Source organism: Anguilla rostrata, chromosome 5 (genome assembly GCF_018555375.3).
Source record: "Anguilla rostrata isolate EN2019 chromosome 5, ASM1855537v3, whole genome shotgun sequence".
NCBI classification, from domain to species: Eukaryota; Metazoa; Chordata; class Actinopteri; order Anguilliformes; family Anguillidae; genus Anguilla; species Anguilla rostrata.
Genome location: NC_057937.1, coordinates 1547022 through 1563408, shown reverse-complemented (window position 1 = coordinate 1563408; position 16387 = coordinate 1547022). Strand labels below are relative to the sequence as shown.

Genomic DNA, 16387 nt, shown 5'->3' with positions numbered 1-16387 from the left:
AACCCTGCGTCTCCACCCATCACAGGTACTATTACCAGAGGGGCATCCTGGCCAAGGTGGAGGGCCAGCGCCTGGTGTACCAGTTCAAGGAGATGCCCAAGAACATCGTGGTGATTGACGAGGAGAAGGCGGAGCCGGGGGCGGAGGAGCTCCTGAGCGCGGCGAAGTCGTACGAGCGTGTGCCGCCATCCTCCGACAGCCTGCTGGCCAAGGGGCCGGGCATCCTGCGGGGGGGCGGCCGAGGCTCCGCCCACTCCCCCGCCAAGGGCAAGGCCTCGCAGCAGCCCCCCGCCGTCGCCCGCGTGGTGACGGTCTCCGGGGTGACGGACGGCGTCGCCGGGCAGCAGCAGAGCCACACCGCCATCATCCCCACGGCAACCGGGCCCAGGTGAGGGCAGGCATGGTGCAGGGAGGGGGGTTCGTTTTGAGGTTGCGGTCATGCCGCACTCAAGTGTGTTTCCAGGAGTGTTACAGACCTCTGTGTCCTGCAGGTTATCTGTGGCCTGCCTCCTGGGTCCTCATAGACATCATGATGCTGCCAATCCCTGCACATAATGCATGGACTAATAATGTGTGTGTGTGTGTGTGTGTGTGTGTGTGTGTGTGTGTGTCTGTCTGTGCGCGCGCGCGTGTGTGTCTCTGTCTGTGAGCAGGACGGTGCGGGTGGCCATGCAGGTGCCCGTCGTCATGACGACGTCGCTGGGCCAGAAGATCTCCACGATGGCGGTGCACTCGGGAAGCCCCGCCCTCCTGACCAGCAGCGGCCCCATGGGCGGGGGCGGGGCCCCCAAGGTGCTGATCCAGACCATCCCCACGATGATGCCCGCCACCGCAGAGAACGGAGACAAGATCACCGTGCAGCTGGCCAAGATCATCACCATCCCCGCCGCCCAGCTGGCGCAGTGCCAGCTGCAGGCCAAGGCGGGCACCGCGGGCACCGCCACGCCCGGCCTCAGCCTGGTGGGGACGCCGCTGTCCGTTTCCATGGCGCCGGGGACGCAGGTGGTGAGACTGGCGTTGCCGGCGCAGCAGTCGCAGCCGGGGGGGCGGGCCCTGGTCCGGTTGGTCGCTCCCGTTGCCACGGTGCCCACGGTGGAGCAGGACTCAAAGAGCCCCCAGACCCCCAGAGCAGACCCCCCCGCCGTCGTCACGGTGAAAGTGGAGTCCCGGGACTGCTGAGGGCGGGGCCGCCTGGGGGGTGGGGGGGGGGGTGGGGTCAGCGGCTGGATGGCGGAAGGGACGCTTTTCTTACGTCTTCCCGCTTGGGAGACCGCAGTGACCTCCCCACCCTGAGGGGGCGCTCTCTCTCAAAAAAAAAAAAAAAGTACGCTATCACAAACCGAGCCCCCCCCCTCGCGCCCGGTACGGTCCGAGCCACGGCACAGATGCCCCGAGGCTGACAGGGGGGCCCCCCCGCCTCTCACCGCCCGTCCCACGCTGCCCCGCGGGGTAGGGAGGGGGGGTCGGGGGACGGGGCGCAGGAGTCCAACCCACAGAGGAAACAGAGCAGCTTGGGGACCAAGACAAATCACTACAGTTTCACACACGTGCTGAAAACACAGCAAACACTAAACTCACTTACTGAAACCAAACTGATCTCGGGTGGGCGGGCGGGCGGGCGGGCGGGCGGGCGGGCGGGAGGGGGGTGCGTGAATTAAGGTTTGTAACACTTTGTATAAAAAGATTTTCACATTTTCAGAGCAAACCAGCAAATTGATAGACTATCACTGTGCGCACATAGTATCCCGGTTCTCGGTGCTAGTGTGGGGAGCTGCGTGGAACCTTCCGGAAGGACGGAGCGGTCTCCGGACCGCTCCCGCAAGGGTAGGCAAAGGGACTTTGTATGTATAAAGATTATACAGTTTATGAAATTTCAAAAACAATGAAATCAGCCTTAGATTAATCTTTTTTTTTTTTTTTAAGAATATGCTTATTAGCTTTTTGTGTAAAGCTCTTTTTGATACCTTGTACCAAGCACAGTGTTATAAAGACTAAGGCGACTTGTTTTTTGTATTATAGTTTGGAGTTCTCGTCAGGAGTCTCAGCAAAGCTTTAGCTGTGACTCGCCCCACTTCGTCTGTAGACATTTCTGTTTGACCCAGCGGTCAGGACATTTCTGTTTGACCCAGCAGTTTGACCCAGCAGTTGGGACATTTCTGTTTGACCCAGCAGTTTGACCCAGCAGTCGGGACATTTCTGTTTGACCCAGCAGTTGGGACATTTCTGTTTGACCCAGCAGTTTGACCCAGCAGTTGGGACATTTCTGTTTGACCCAGCAGTTTGACCCAGCAGTCGGGCTTTCTCAAGCCTCACTCGGCATGGATTCTAGCAGCTATTGTAGCTCTTCACTTTCATATTTTCCTTATTTTATTTTTTTAGTTGAGGGAGAGAGAGGGAGAGACAATGACTTTTGTGTTCGGACTGAACTAGTTTGTATATTCAACATTTGAAGTATATTCTATTTTGTTGTACTCTTGGTTCAAAGTGTATTCGAGTAGATTTTACTGAAATATAAAAAGACCTAAAACAGCTCTGTCTCGTGATTGTTGTTGTTGAACTGTCTGTGGCTGTCTTTACCGCACGAGTCTTCTTTCCAGGCCCAGAATGCCGTGCGCAGTGGAGACGGGATTATTTCCCCTACGTTAAATTCTGCTTTCTATGTGAACCGCTGCCCATCAAATCCACACGTTTTAACTGAGGCTGAAAAGTAAGAATTCAGATGTCTCCACCAGGGGGCAGTGTTGCACAAACAATAGAGCGTGTGACCAAAGTGAGTCTGTAGCAGACTGGTGTTACCTGTGCTGTATGGAGTCGGGATTATGGGATGGCATTTTAAACAAAGACAGACTCTTAAGTGATCTGGACAGAGTGAAATGAAGCAGAAATGACTGCAGGACAGTCCAACTGAATTTATCAGAAAAATGAAGAAAAAATGTTAAGTTACATGGTTTATCTCCACACTTCATGAATTACACGTTTTATTCTTTCGGATAAACCTTGTGTTGGTTTATGAATCGTTAATATGACAGCAATTTAAATGACTAAATAGAGCCGTTTATTCTGTGTACACCAATGCTGGTGTAGTCTTGGCAGCAGTAAATAAACATCTCCTGTAGTCTTCTAACAAGCTCATCAGGTTATTTGCTACAGTGTGGTAAATAAAAGATTGGACATATTAAATAATTAAGAATAGAAGTTGGCATGGAATCCAGAAACAGCTCTAGTAGTTCTTTCTGGTTTGGTTGTGATCCATTATGTAAGGTGTTGATTTCAAACGTGTCTTCATTTATGAGTGAACAGCCTCTGCACCGCAGCCTGCACTGGCTGCTGGAGAGATACGGTGAGTGGGAATCATTGCTGAGGAGGTGGTGGTGGGGCTGGGGGGTCACGGTTATGGCGGGGGGAGGGGGTCATTTATGGGGCCTTCAGTCTGGGACTTCGTGAGCCAAGCCACAGGGAATGCGTTCCTATTTCGGGACAGATTTAATCAGGAAGTTGGCGCTCTCGCTGCCCGTGTTGTGAATTCCCCTCTCAGGTTTACCCCGTTGCCTCTGGGTGAACCGGGCGCTGTCAACACCGGCGACTCCCACACGAGGTCCGGAGGACCACACCCACGAGCTCCGGTGAGGAGGGTACGAACCGCTGCGCCAGCTCACCGTACGGAAACGGCTGTGCCCCTCAGCGCTGAGAACCTGCAACCCTTCTGTAAGCGTCCAGTGATTCTGCGCTCTGTAATATCGCACCGGTACTCCTGTGGGACGAAGGGCTGTGTTAGGAATGGTGCTAGGGCGTGCGTGTGTGTGCAGGTTTTCATTTCCACCAGTTACCCTGGCTAAATGAGCTAATTGGCTATATACACAAACACTGGTTCAGGGGAAGACTGGAGCACAGTAGAACTTTTCACAAAGGGACATGGGAACAATCTTCAGTTGTCATTCATGCGCTTATTAAAATGTAGCTTTCCATAATTAGCCTTAACATTTATGGCCTAAATGTTAGGGCTAATTAAGTAATTAAGGCCAAATCTTTGCAGGCGAACCTCAAATGGACACGGCACTCCTTGCCCAACGGTGTTAAACAAAGGGCGAAAACAAGTCAGAAAATACTGGTGTTTATTTCGTTAAAATCTGGGTGAGGTTAAAAAAATCAGGCAGGAGAAATGAAATGTTTAATTACACACATAAAAAGGTAGATACATTAGGTTGCATAAAAAGGTGTTTGATTTACAGTCCTCTTTCAATAACACTAAAAGGAAATAACTTGTACAGCACTGAGGTAGGTATAACTCATATCCTAGTGTGAACTGAAAGAGCACTGGCAGTGCGGTTTGTAGGCTCAAAACCCACACCCATGTACACTGGTGATGAAATTCCATAGCTGTGTGACGCCATGTACGCTATATATTATCCAAACATTTGATATTTTGTGGTTAATGTCTCTTATCCTTGTTACACCCCCTGGACTTCAATTCCCATCAGCCCCAGCAAATACTTCACATATTGAGCTCACCTCCTGGAAACAACACTCCTCCCCACCCCCATCGCTTGAAGGCTAATGTACCTTGCACCTTTGCCAGATAATAACCCCAGTATGGTTCCAAGGTCTGCATAATAAAACTGATTCACAGTGTTGGTCAGTTTGCACTTCACATTTTGAGTTAAACGGACTAGACGTGTATAACGGACAGCTGTGCGCTCCACACAGGCTTCCTGCTTCCTGCGATGGAGTGGATTTTTTACTTTAAGGGGAAGCAGATAAAGGAGAGCACAGATAACAGGAGAGCACAGACCCGTTGCTCTGAGGCACTGGGATGTACCAGTTTAATGGCAGGACTGGGCCCAATGAAGCCACGATGAAGCTGCACTCGGGAGCCGTTAATGTGCACTGTGTGCACAGTGAAATGAGATGGGACACCTAAAGCTGGAACGCACCGGTCCATGCAGACCGGAGAGTTTCTCAAGCTCAACGACATCCACACCCCACCCAGAGAAAGCCGCTCTTTCTGTCTGAAAAAGCGAGCGGCTTAACGGTCTGACTGTGGCCTCGGAGTTTGCAGTGGGGCCCCTGTAGCACAGTCCCCCATTGGGCCCCTGCACAGCCCTCAGTGTGGCCCCGCGGTCCCCAGCGTGGCCCCTGTGCGAGGCTAGCCCTGGTCGGGCCCCTGGGGCGGGTCCAGGAAGCTGAAGTCGCAGACGAGGGACAGGTGGTCGGAGGGGTAGCTGTAGGAGGGCAGGCGGTCGGGGCCGATCTGCTCGGCGGTGGGCAGCTCCAGCAGGGCGTGGACGCGCAGGCCGCGCCGCGAGTACCACACGTAGTCCAGCGTGTGGCAGCTCTCGCCCGAGGGGCGGATCTTCCAGGTGGTGTAGGGCGGCTCCGCCAGCCCGTCGGGCGACAGCTGCTTGTAGGCGCTGTCCAGCCCCAGGCCCGAGGCAGCGAAGCGCTGGTACACCTCCTCGTCCGGCTCGGCGTTCAGGTCGCCGCCCACCAGCAGCGGCAGGCCGGGGCGCCCCTCGCTGGCCGCCTGCAGGTACTGCAGCAGGTCGGAGCCCTGGGCCGCGCGGAGGTGCTCCCAGCCGCTCAGCGCCTTCAGGTGCGTGACCGCCACGCACAGCGAGCGCCCCGTCGCCCGGCAACGCAGCGTCTGGACCACCGCCACCTGGTTGGACTTGAACATGGTGGCGGCCAGCCGCATGCTGGCGCTGTCCTCCAGCAGGAAGCGCTCGCGGCGGAAGAACAGGGCGCAGCCGTCCGGCCCGTTGTTGTGCTCCACGCCCAGGCAGGGGGAGCTGGGCTTGGGGCAGAAGGTGCCGTGGTAGCCCAGGCTGCCCAGCATGGGCTGGAAGGTGTCGTGGTAGTGGTCCACCTCCTGCAGGCACAGCACGTCCGGGCGGTAGCGCAGGATCTCCTCCAGGATCAGGTACTTCCGCTCGGCCCACTTCAGAGCCTCCAGAGGACAGCGCACGAAACTGTCCCTCCCCTCGCCCAGAGCTGGGGACACAGCAGGAGGAGCAGCCGTGAACCGAGCGGTCCAGAACCAGAACCACATCAGAACCGCACTTTCACATTAACAGAACGACTCTGCGTTTCAGTAGCTCTTCTAGCTTTAGATAAGGCATCACAGGGCGGTCCTGTTGACCACCTGCAGTGGACCTGCGTCAGAAACATGATTCATTGGTCGCCATGCCACCCCTGGTCCAGGACAGCCATGCTGCTTATGCCAGTTTTCGGGACCCCAGCGGACCCTGTGGCTGTCCGGGACCAGATCTGGGGAGCCCAGTGTAACCCCCCGTACCCCACCCCAGGGCAGCTCGACGGGCCTACCTTGTGCGAGGATGTTCCATTGCATGAGCCGGACGGGGTGGGGCTGGTGGGCGGAGCCTCCGGGGGAGACGAAGCTGCGCTGGATTCGCGGCGGCCGGTTCCGCAGCACCTCCTCGCACTCCCTCTGCAGCTCCTCCGGGGCGCAGGGCTCCAGGTCCAGCGCCCCCTCCTGGCCGGGCTCCGCCTGCGCCATGGGACCGCTGCTCAGCATCTGGGCCAGGGCGCTATACAGCCTGCTGGAGTTGCTGCCCCTGGGACAAACTGGCACACGCACAGACAGAGACAGACACGCACACATGGGGACAGACACACACACAGACATGCGCGCGCACACAGGGACGGACGCACACACACACACAAACAGACGCGCACACGGACACAGCGAAAGAGAGAGAGAGAGAGAGTTAGTCTAATTAAATCTCTTCCTCTTTTTTAGCTCTGAGCTTCCTGTAGGATTAACCGGATTGCTTTCATTAGAAGTAAACCGAACTGACACACCGGTGAACACAAACACTTTGAGAGCCATCCTCTGGAAGTGTAGCTGGACCTCAGCAGCACTGTGAAATGGGTGAGTAAATCTGGAAAAGAAGTATCTTGAGTCTCAAAATGAAGGGCTCAGCTGCATGAACTGTCCACAACATCAGTCAGAGTAAGCAGTGTTCATGTGAAATGGGAATACGTTTCCTTTCCTGAGTCCGTGGCTCATGTTGCTGTTTGGACGGTTTCTGCAGCGCACTGAATCCCGCCAAATCCCGCCAAATCCCCCGTGTGGCAGAGCCTGATTACCCAGCGAGGGACCGATCCCCTTGTGACCCCCCCAGGACGGGCCCCGCTGAGCCCACGGGCCCAGCACGGTACGGTAAACCCCACTAATCTCTCCGGGGGCAGAGCTAGACGCTCTGACCACAGCAGACTAGGAGGTAAAGCCGAAGCCTCTGCAGGTCGGCTGGTACGTGTACCGATGCGAGAGCCGCCCGACGCCAAGATTTACTGCAGCCTGCTGCTCTCACTGCTACTACAGCACTGCGCCATCTGCTGGACGGGGACGGAAGTGGACAGACTTCGACAAAAAGTTGGAGAATTTTGTCACTACTGACACGCCACAAAGAGTACAGCACGCAGGACCGCAGTCACGTCAGCCAACTTCGAGTAACTAGCGAAGAGTTACAGTGGCAGCCATTACACCGGACAAAAGGGACAGAACGACCCCGCTCAATGTGACCCGTCGCCTTGGCCAATCGGAGAACAGAAAAACTATGGGTCACGGGAAAATCGCTGTTTTGAGAAGTGCAGTTTCCTCTCTGGTGCCCGCTGAGGAGACGACCCTGACGGAGACGGTGAAGGTCGCGAGCCTTCGCGCGGTTAACCTGATAGCCGGCCCCTGTTAGCCCCAGCTCCCTCTGCCTCTGAGCAGGAGGCTCGGCGCCGGCCCCCGTTTCTGGCCCCATCCGTCTCCCAGACAGCCACGGCGTGCAGAGCCAGAGTCCGCCGAGCTTCCTGCCGCTCTGCGGCGTGTCCCAGAGGGGCTGAGTTCCCCTGACAGCGCGGCGTCGCCCCCCCCCCCCCCCAAATCACCCGCGCTGAGCGAGTAGCGGCTACGCTAACGTGTCACCTCCAGACGGAAGCGTCCGCCTGGTTCTGTCAGAAGCCTTCCGAACCGATTTGGGCCGTGCTGTTGCCACGTCTCCGGGACGACGTGACCGAGAACAAATCTGGAAAGGTCCTTTGGCAAAACCCCAGGAGGCGAGACCCAGAGCTAACGGAAGCTCGTTGGTTTGCGAAACACGCCACCGTCTGTTAGCCCTACTGCAGCTTCCGGAGAACGCCAGTGACCTGGGTTTGTGGTGGTGTCACTTTTCAAAAATCAATACAATTAAAAAATAAAATGGTTAAAAAAACAACAAAAGAAAAAACCATTTGTCTAAGTTGTCTTTTATCCCTGCTCTAAAGATCGGAAAACACGCTACTGAAAAGCGTAACGTAAATGATACAATATATTTTTGGCTTTAAACCATTTTTTAAGCAGAAGTGATGTGCAATATAACGTGGTTTCTATTTGGAGAGGTTCCCTTGGAAAGAACAGTCAGCTGTTATGAATCATCCAGGCATCTAGTATAAGTTCTTCAAAAAACTTAAGAGGCAGTTCATTTTTGCTTGACTTGAAGCCAGTAGGATTTTTCTTCCTATAATTTTTTTTAAAGACTACTTTGTAGGAATTGTTCAGATATAATTTCCAAATTACCGTTATTATATATTTTACTTATTAAAAGCATTACTAGGGGTGCCACAAGGGGATTTTGGGCCCCATGAAAAGATCTCACATTGGGCCCCGCCACCCCAGATAATTCTGTTCTAATGCTTTTTGAGGGCCCCTGTCAGTCATGTCCTCCTGCAGACAGACTGAACTGTGATGCACGCAGGCAGGCAGGTGACTCTAGCTGAACGGTCTCTGGTCGCCAAACTTAAATTCACCCCCTACACAGTCACTACAGTCTGAAGGGCACCGTTTCCATGGCGTCTTCAGAACGGACCAATTAGGCCCATTTGTTGGCTCTGTGAGCCGAGCCCCGTCCCCCCAGCAGCCAGGAGTCCCCTGGGCGCCGTGGCGACAGCGCGTCACCGTGACGACGCCCGAGCCGCGAGACTCCCGCGTGTCACTTCCCGCTGATCTGAATCGAACGAGCGCTGATTGGTCCGTGAGCCGAGGCCGCCCATCAGATCCAGGCGGTTAGCCGCCGCAGAGCGTCATTAGCGAACGGCGCGCCGTAGAATAGCGAACGGCGAATAGCGCTGCGTGCTCGCTGGAATTCGCCCGTTTTACGGCGTTCTTTCTGTTGTCCCTGGACGATGACGCAAATTTACCGAAGCGCTGAACCATTTCATTTGCTATGCTATCTTCTATGCTGTACTGTCTGTTCACAGCTAGCTTGATGCTAGTAGCTGTAAACTGTTTACAATGTTGTATTACAACAAAAAATAAAGGAAATTACGATAAGACTCCCCACACACGGGTATACAGCACAAAGCTGTAATCAAAAACAGTAAAAATGACAATCAGCTCACCAATGACTTCCATCTTCCAGCTGTGGTGTGTGTGCGCGTTCGTGCGTGTGCAGGATATGCAGAGAGGAGTACCCAAGTCCGTCTGGGACAGACCGAGTGCGTTCCTCTAGAGACCAGCTCTGCTACCGTCCCTCTGTCACATGACCACCGCCCCCAAGCCCGCCTAGAACGTCACGCCAAGAGATGGGATTACACAGAAAAGACGTCAGATGTGCGCCTGTGGGCCAGAAGTCGTGTGACCGGGGCAGGATGTGGTGCGTAGCTCGCACGCGGCGTGCGTTTCCACACCCTGGGGCGGAGCGTTCAAATTTCCCAGGATGCTTGTCTGTCAGAGCGTGTGTGAAAGCGAAGCTACGCTGCGTGTTCTGCGCTGCTCTGCAGTGCCGTCAGGCGTTTCATCATCGCTCTTTAGAAGGGAAGCAGCCGCTTCTTCTTCCTGTTTCAAAGAGAGCTCGTTCAGCATCACACGCACGTCTCCACGAGCTGCACCTTGCGCAAGAGGGAGGGGGGTACAGGAAGTGTCGCCCTCGGGACAGGAACAACACTCCCAACCACTTCTGCTGAACACCCCTGAACAGGGTCAGAGCGTTGGGACGCAAGGCCTCTTGCACCAGCTCTTAACACGCAGACCAGTGAGGGTCACCGGACTGACGGACTCACTGAAAATGGGAGGAGCTCGCTGGCTCCCTCTGCTCTGAACAGTGCTGCTTTCACACGACGGTCCCACAGTGGGACGGAGTGTAGCACAGTGGGTAAGGAACTGGGCTTGTAACCGAAAGGTCGCAGGTTCGATTCCCAGGTAGGACACTGCCGTTGTACCCTTGAGCAAGGTACTTAACCGAAATTGCTTCACTATATATCCAGCTGTATAAATGGATACAATGTAAAATGCTATGCAAAAGTTGTGTAAGTCGCTCTGGATAAGAGCGTCTGCTAAATGCCTGTAATGTAATGTAATGGGATTTCTGGGGTGTTCTCTCCCCCCCCACCCCAACCCACCTGGCCCGCGCTCGCCCGGGAACCACAATACAGCCAAGGTCCTGGATCAGAGGAATACAGAAGATGGTCCACTCCCTACATTTCACACTGCTAGCAGTTAGCTGCATGGACCATGTCCCTCAGTAGTCTGTCAGCTCAAAAGCACAGGAGAAATCCTACACTGGCAGATGTTGAAATGGCAGCGGTGTGCTGGTGTGTGTGTGTGTGGGGTTTGGGAGAGAATAAGCAGAGGATTACACCATCTGGATGTCATTGGTGGTTACCATGCCGATTAACCTTCAGACAGGATTTCTGCTTACGCACAAAAGCTCACAAACCGCTGCAGCGTGTTAGCAGAACAGGCCAGTCTTTCCAAAGGACACGCTTGCAGGTTGCTGGAACAGCGAGGTGGGGGTGGGGGATGGGGATGGGGAGGGGGAGGGGGAGGGGGGGAGCGATATCTTGCCGCTGAGCTCAGAGTTATGTAACGGGGCAACCAGCGTGAGTTATGGATGTAAATATGTGTATGTGTAAATATGAAGTGTGTTGCAAGTTCATGCATGTTATGGTGTTCCAATGAAAAATACAAACAGTGCAAAGCAGTAACTGCAGGAGCTGACACACTGCTAAAACCTGGTCCAGCGTGCCTTACAATCCCAGTCATATAACACACTGTCTGCAGTCTTCACCACTGCTGTGGTTCTGTTTCAGCTAAAACATGGAAATAGATCATTTTAAAGGAATATTTGAAGTGTACTTACCACACAGGGTGTGGACAAAAACGCCTTAAAGACAGGATTTCATTCAACATAAACCACCAATTCCTTCTACAGTTCTACCGTGGTGTCCTTTCAACACTGCAAACACACGATATTGATTCAGCAGGAGCGGCAGCACAGGTTAATCTGCAGGCTTGGCCTTCATAAGAATGTACACTTCAGTGCCCCTTACCAGAACGAGACGTGGTCGAAACTTTCCTCTGCGTCGTCCACGTAAGAACGATCATAGATGCAAAGTTTGCTCAACCCTGACACACCCAACTCCAGGGCATCTGCTCAGAGAGACACACAGCTGTTCTGCTCTAATGCCACGAGACACCGTGGCTCTATAACTAGTGCACCACCTGGTGGCCAGTGTGAGCAGCGCGCTGGCCTGCCATCAGTCTTCCCTGAGTTATGGTGCGGCCCGTTCAGACCTGAATAAAACCCAACATACTGCTACGTTTACACAGAAGTGCTGAGGCTCTGCCAGACCGGGCCATAAAGAAGACTTACACCACATGCTGTCATACTGCTGCACTATCTAGAGGAGCATCTAATTGGTACACATTTAATTAGGCTTTCTCTGGGCACCCATGAAACCTAATTATTAAGTTAGTGGAGTTGTTATAGAGGACAGTATATTTAATCTTTTTCACGAGCACTTAGAAGCAAGTTACACAAAATGCTGTGTGATTATTATATCATTATACCTGAGTTAGGCATTTAAAGGGCACATGGCCATGGATTTTACAAACCACTGCAAAAATGGAGACAAAAGACACTTTATCACTATTAAGTAAGACTATCTATACTTTACACTGATAGTACTGTGCCCTCCTTAGTCATTTTGAATTTCCATCCTGGGTAAACAATTAAATTCAAATCCAATTTGATTCACCAGTTAAATGCAGATTAGAAATCTAGGCTGAATCCGCTTGACTTGACCGGCAAAACTCTCCGTCCCCATCCACCCTAAAACAGGCTCACGCAGCCACACACGGTGACCTCCACTCCCACAATGCATCAGCTGCACCCACGGGCCTCCGCTATCAGGAACGGAGAGTGTCGATTGGACCGCAGCTGGGCGGGGTCACACGGGATCTGGTTTTAGGTGCTCTCACTCTTTAAATAAAGCATTGTGGGCTGAAGTCCTGCAGGAGTCATGCCAGCCTTCTGTCTGTGGTTTCCATGGCGTTTACGCGTGGGTCTTCATGTGCACTTTCACAACAGACCGTTTTCTGGCAATTTCAACACCAAATCGTCCAGACGACGGACGCCTGTATTTGGTGCACATGCATTTAGCCATTCGGTGACTGTTGTGCTAAACAGCTGCATGTTTTCCACAGGCTTTCCCTTTCCTTTGAATGGTGAGCACTGATGACCACCCGTGGGGTCAGAGGTCACTGGGCGGGAGGAGATCTGATCTGCGGATGGGCGCTCTTTTCCGTCCCGGCGTCTCAGAACCAGAGAAGTGAGAACGGAGCGTGGGGCCAGCTGGGAGTGACGCTCGGAAACCCGAGAAGCTGGCCGTCGCCATGGGAACAGGGGGAAGTGGCGGTCCACGTGGGTCACGCGGGCTGCCGGACCGGTCCTCCAAACGCACAGGTACGGCACGACAGACTCAGTCTGACCGAGATGCCACGCGAAGACGGCGCATTCGATAGCGTATGCGGCGGTGCTAGCTTCCCTGTCCCCCCCAGCCTCTGGCCCCCAGCGCTTCCTGTCCCCCCCAGCCTCTGGCCCCCAGCGCTTCCCTGTCCCCCCCAGCCTCTGGCCCCCAGCGCTTCACCCGTCCCCCCCAGCCTCTGGCCCCCAGCGCTCCACCAGTCCACTGTAGTCCGGAGAGGAAGGAGAAAAGACCGCACAACAGCCGGGCTCCATGACGCCCAGCGATTACTCACTGCTTCTAATCGCGCCCCAGCAGCGTCCCTCAAATCAATTTGTGCTCGTGTTTACTGAGACGGTTTGTGAGCTGATTATGGCCCTTTGCAATAATTGCCGACCAAAATTTAAGAGGGGAACAGATTCATCAATCAGATAAAGATGAATTAAGGTTTACTTTCTGATAGCGTTTAATCCGTCAACACATTTGTGCAATGAAGAGCGGTCCACCTGCTCTCCATAAACCGGAATTAAGGATTCCAGAGAGAATTCTCATCGTCTTACACAGTCTAACATGAATCAACATCATGCTCTCAGTGTGGTTCTGCGGGAATAAAGGCTTCTAGCTGTTTACAAAGAATGCTTGGATAGGACTGTATTAGGCATATTAAAGTTACCTTCCCCAGTGCTGTTTTAGCTGTAATTTCACTAAATCCAGGTGAATAAAAAAAAGAAAACAAACAACCCCGCCCGTCACAGATCCCCGACTGCTCCCCTAGTGACACATCACATTTCAACTGCCTTTCCATCTCGTGACATCATCTGACCGTGGCAAAGCCTTTTTACGGCCTGGGTTATGTAAAGAATGTACAATCAATATAAGCGTTAGGCTACACACTTCCAAACTGCATTTCAACCCATAGGGCTAGGAGGAGAAATATTAGGAGAATAACGATAGTTAACGAACGTTACCATCATGGATGGGAGAAAGAAGCCTTCGGGCGCCCAAAACCGAAAAAGAAAAATGAAAAGACAGGATACAGAAAGAAAGATGAGAACATCACTGTCAAACTGGATAACCAAACCAACATCACAGCAGGAGCAGGGTGATCAGAGCAGTTCAGAGTCCAGTCAGAGCTCAGCAAATGGAGGCGGGAATACTAACGTTATGTAAGCAAGCTGGCTAAAGTTAGCTACGGTTAGCTAGCAACTGAAAGATAGTTTGAAAGAAAGTTTTCATACTAAGAAATAATAGGTTGCTGTGGATATAGCTCAAGTAACGTTAACATCTGGCGGCGATAAACAGGCTACCTGAATGCAGGACTGGTGGAAAGAAGTTAGCTACCGTTAGCTAGCTCATTTAACCCGCTCTTTCCTCCAGTCCTGCATTCAGTTGACTTTAGCCTGTTTATCACATGGCTAGCTAACGTTGATGATGACATGATGACACATAGGTTGCATTGCGTGTTTTTAAAGAGGTGTTAATTCGCTTAATTTATCAATATCCCCAGCGAGGAACAGAGCAGAGAGGGTGCTGATGCCAGCATTAACAGTGACGGAGTGACAAGTAATGCTAGTGGAGACTCGGACGAGGCTGGCAGGTAGGCTGTTACCAGGGACATAAGGACTCAGATGAAAAAAAAAAAAAAAACGTTTTAAACAGTCTTCAACATATGCCATTTTTGGGGACAAAATCGGCCATTTCAAAAAGTGGTGGGGACATGTCCCCAGTGTAAATGACACCTATGGCTGTTACCTAAAAATCGATTTACTTTCACTTTCATTCCTATTTTGATCGTGAATGCAAGCGCAATTGCATTTTGATCCTATAATGATTGTGATGTATTAAAAATAAAAAAGTAAATAAATCTGTTTTATATTGATCAACACTGTTCATGTTCCAAAAATGACAATAACTCATTTTCGACCAAAATTTAAGTTACGGCTTTTTGCCTTTGCACGGCAGTAGGCCTACTCCTACACGCTTTACCATTTATGATTAATGCAACCGAACACCACAACTCCCATTTTGGAAAGTGGTCCAAATGAAACTATAAAACGAATTTAAAACGCAGGCCTGAATGATCAAGCAGCAATGCCAGGCTATGTAAATAAATATTATAAAATCCGGGCAATCCACTTCCATTGCAACATTTGTTCAAACAGTAAAAATGACTCAACAGGTTGGCAAACCGACTAGGCCTTCGCCCGACTGTATTTGCAAACAGACTAAAGTTAAATAAACCGGTGCATGTTGCTCACCTTCTACACATAAGGGTGACAGAAGTAAACAATTCAATAAACAAACAGAATCTCTTTTTGAAACGTGGACGGTGACATCGTGCTCACTTTTCGTGCTCCGTTTCCTGGGCACTACATGAAACGTGGAAGTCTGCCTCAAATTTAGACGCGAGAATCGTTATTGGGCATTTTGTCATTTAAAGTTGAAAGCAAGTGCATTCAACACAAAAACCAAAACAGCTAGCCTACACGCAATGCATTGGTATCACATGCAGGGCAAAAGGAAGGGCCCTCTGTCCCTCGAACGCACCGTAGAAACGGCTATTCCTCCTACTCACCGTTTCCGGAGCCTACAGAACCAGATGCCGTTGTTGCTTTCGATGCCACTGGTGTGATATTCTGGCTCTCGACACAAGCCGGGTGACATAACAGAGATTTCACGGAAAGGGAGAGATTCTTTGCGCCCCCGGATCGTTTAACCGGTGAGCGCGGTACAGAGACACGCAACACCGATATGTCTCTTTGTAGCAGGGCCGAGCACAATCTGCGCGGACTTTGATACATCCCGTCATCCGTTTCCGTTACAATTTGAAGGACAGTGGGTTGAGTGAGAATGTAGCTATCCCATTCTGGTTGTTATTATATACAAAACTGACAACAGCTTGGTCAATAATTGACCAGTTCTTCGGAAAAACATGAACGTATTTTGTTCTTTGACAGTTAACTTACCTTATTTTTGTTACGTAGCCTAGTTAACCCGTTAGCAAACATCTGACTAAGTTACAACGTGACACAAAGGATCGCAACAACTATTACAGTAGGGGTGGTTGTGCCAATGCAACAAACATAACCGTCTATTTTGTGGTTTATTTGGGGAATTGCACTTCTTGTATAAACTTTGACTATGAACTGCGAACTGTTCTTGATCGAAAATGTTTGAACGATAGTACTGTAGACTAGAATGTATGCACGCGTGGACACAGCGAGTCCCCCGTATTTCTACGGGAAGTGGACTGGGCTGAATCGAGGCGAAAAGTCCATTGATTTTGGGGGGTGAAGTTCAAAGTCCCGCCCCTTCCACGAGACGTTTTTAACATTCCTTGGATTATTATATAATCGTTCGAACAAATGCTGTTTATAAACTACCTACATAGACATACACGGAAATACTTAACTGTTGAAAATAGTTCAGTGAGATTGATGTGAATCACTGAATTTAAATAATAGCGTATGCATGTTAATTTGTACTATATTTTATTTGAGAAACGTTTCTAGACTACAATCTGCTAAATTTTTGATTTTGCAGCGCAGCCATATGGTGTATGGCAGATGGCATACCACCTCTGATCTTTGGGGTTTTTAAACACCTAAAGACAAGTATTTACTGACATACAAAACTGTACTGTTTAATGTTTTCCTTT

The 16387-nt window shown here is 51.6% G+C and overlaps 2 protein-coding genes across 7 annotated transcripts in view; one reads left to right on the top strand and one right to left on the bottom strand.

Annotated features, from left to right (window-relative positions):
* Positions 1-2529, top strand: part of LOC135254414 (ETS-related transcription factor Elf-2-like) — a 28363-nt gene extending 25834 nt beyond the window's left edge. For all 4 annotated transcript variants that reach the window (XM_064334527.1, XM_064334528.1, XM_064334530.1 and 1 more), the window contains 2 exons: positions 26-388; positions 654-2529. In XM_064334527.1, the coding sequence (XP_064190597.1) occupies positions 26-388; positions 654-1179 (889 nt within the window). In that variant the 3' untranslated portion in view covers positions 1180-2529. The remainder of the gene's footprint in view (positions 1-25; positions 389-653) is intronic.
* A 1566-nt stretch (positions 2530-4095) lies between these two features.
* On the bottom strand, positions 4096-15853 carry LOC135254413 (nocturnin-like). 3 transcript variants are annotated; one of them, XM_064334526.1, is made up of 3 exons: positions 15696-15853; positions 6322-6582; positions 4096-5988 (listed from the first exon to the last, which is right to left on the bottom strand). In XM_064334526.1, the coding sequence occupies exons 2-3, from the start codon at positions 6530-6532 to the stop codon at positions 5144-5146; spliced, it is 1056 nt and encodes a 351-aa protein (XP_064190596.1). In that variant the 5' UTR covers positions 6533-6582; positions 15696-15853; the 3' UTR covers positions 4096-5143. The 3 variants fall into 3 exon arrangements, with proteins under 3 accessions (XP_064190596.1, XP_064190593.1, XP_064190594.1); XM_064334523.1 differs by lacking the exon at positions 15696-15853 and adding an exon at positions 15305-15689; XM_064334524.1 differs by lacking the exon at positions 15696-15853 and adding an exon at positions 9385-10077.
* Between the last annotated feature and the right edge of the window lie 534 nt (positions 15854-16387).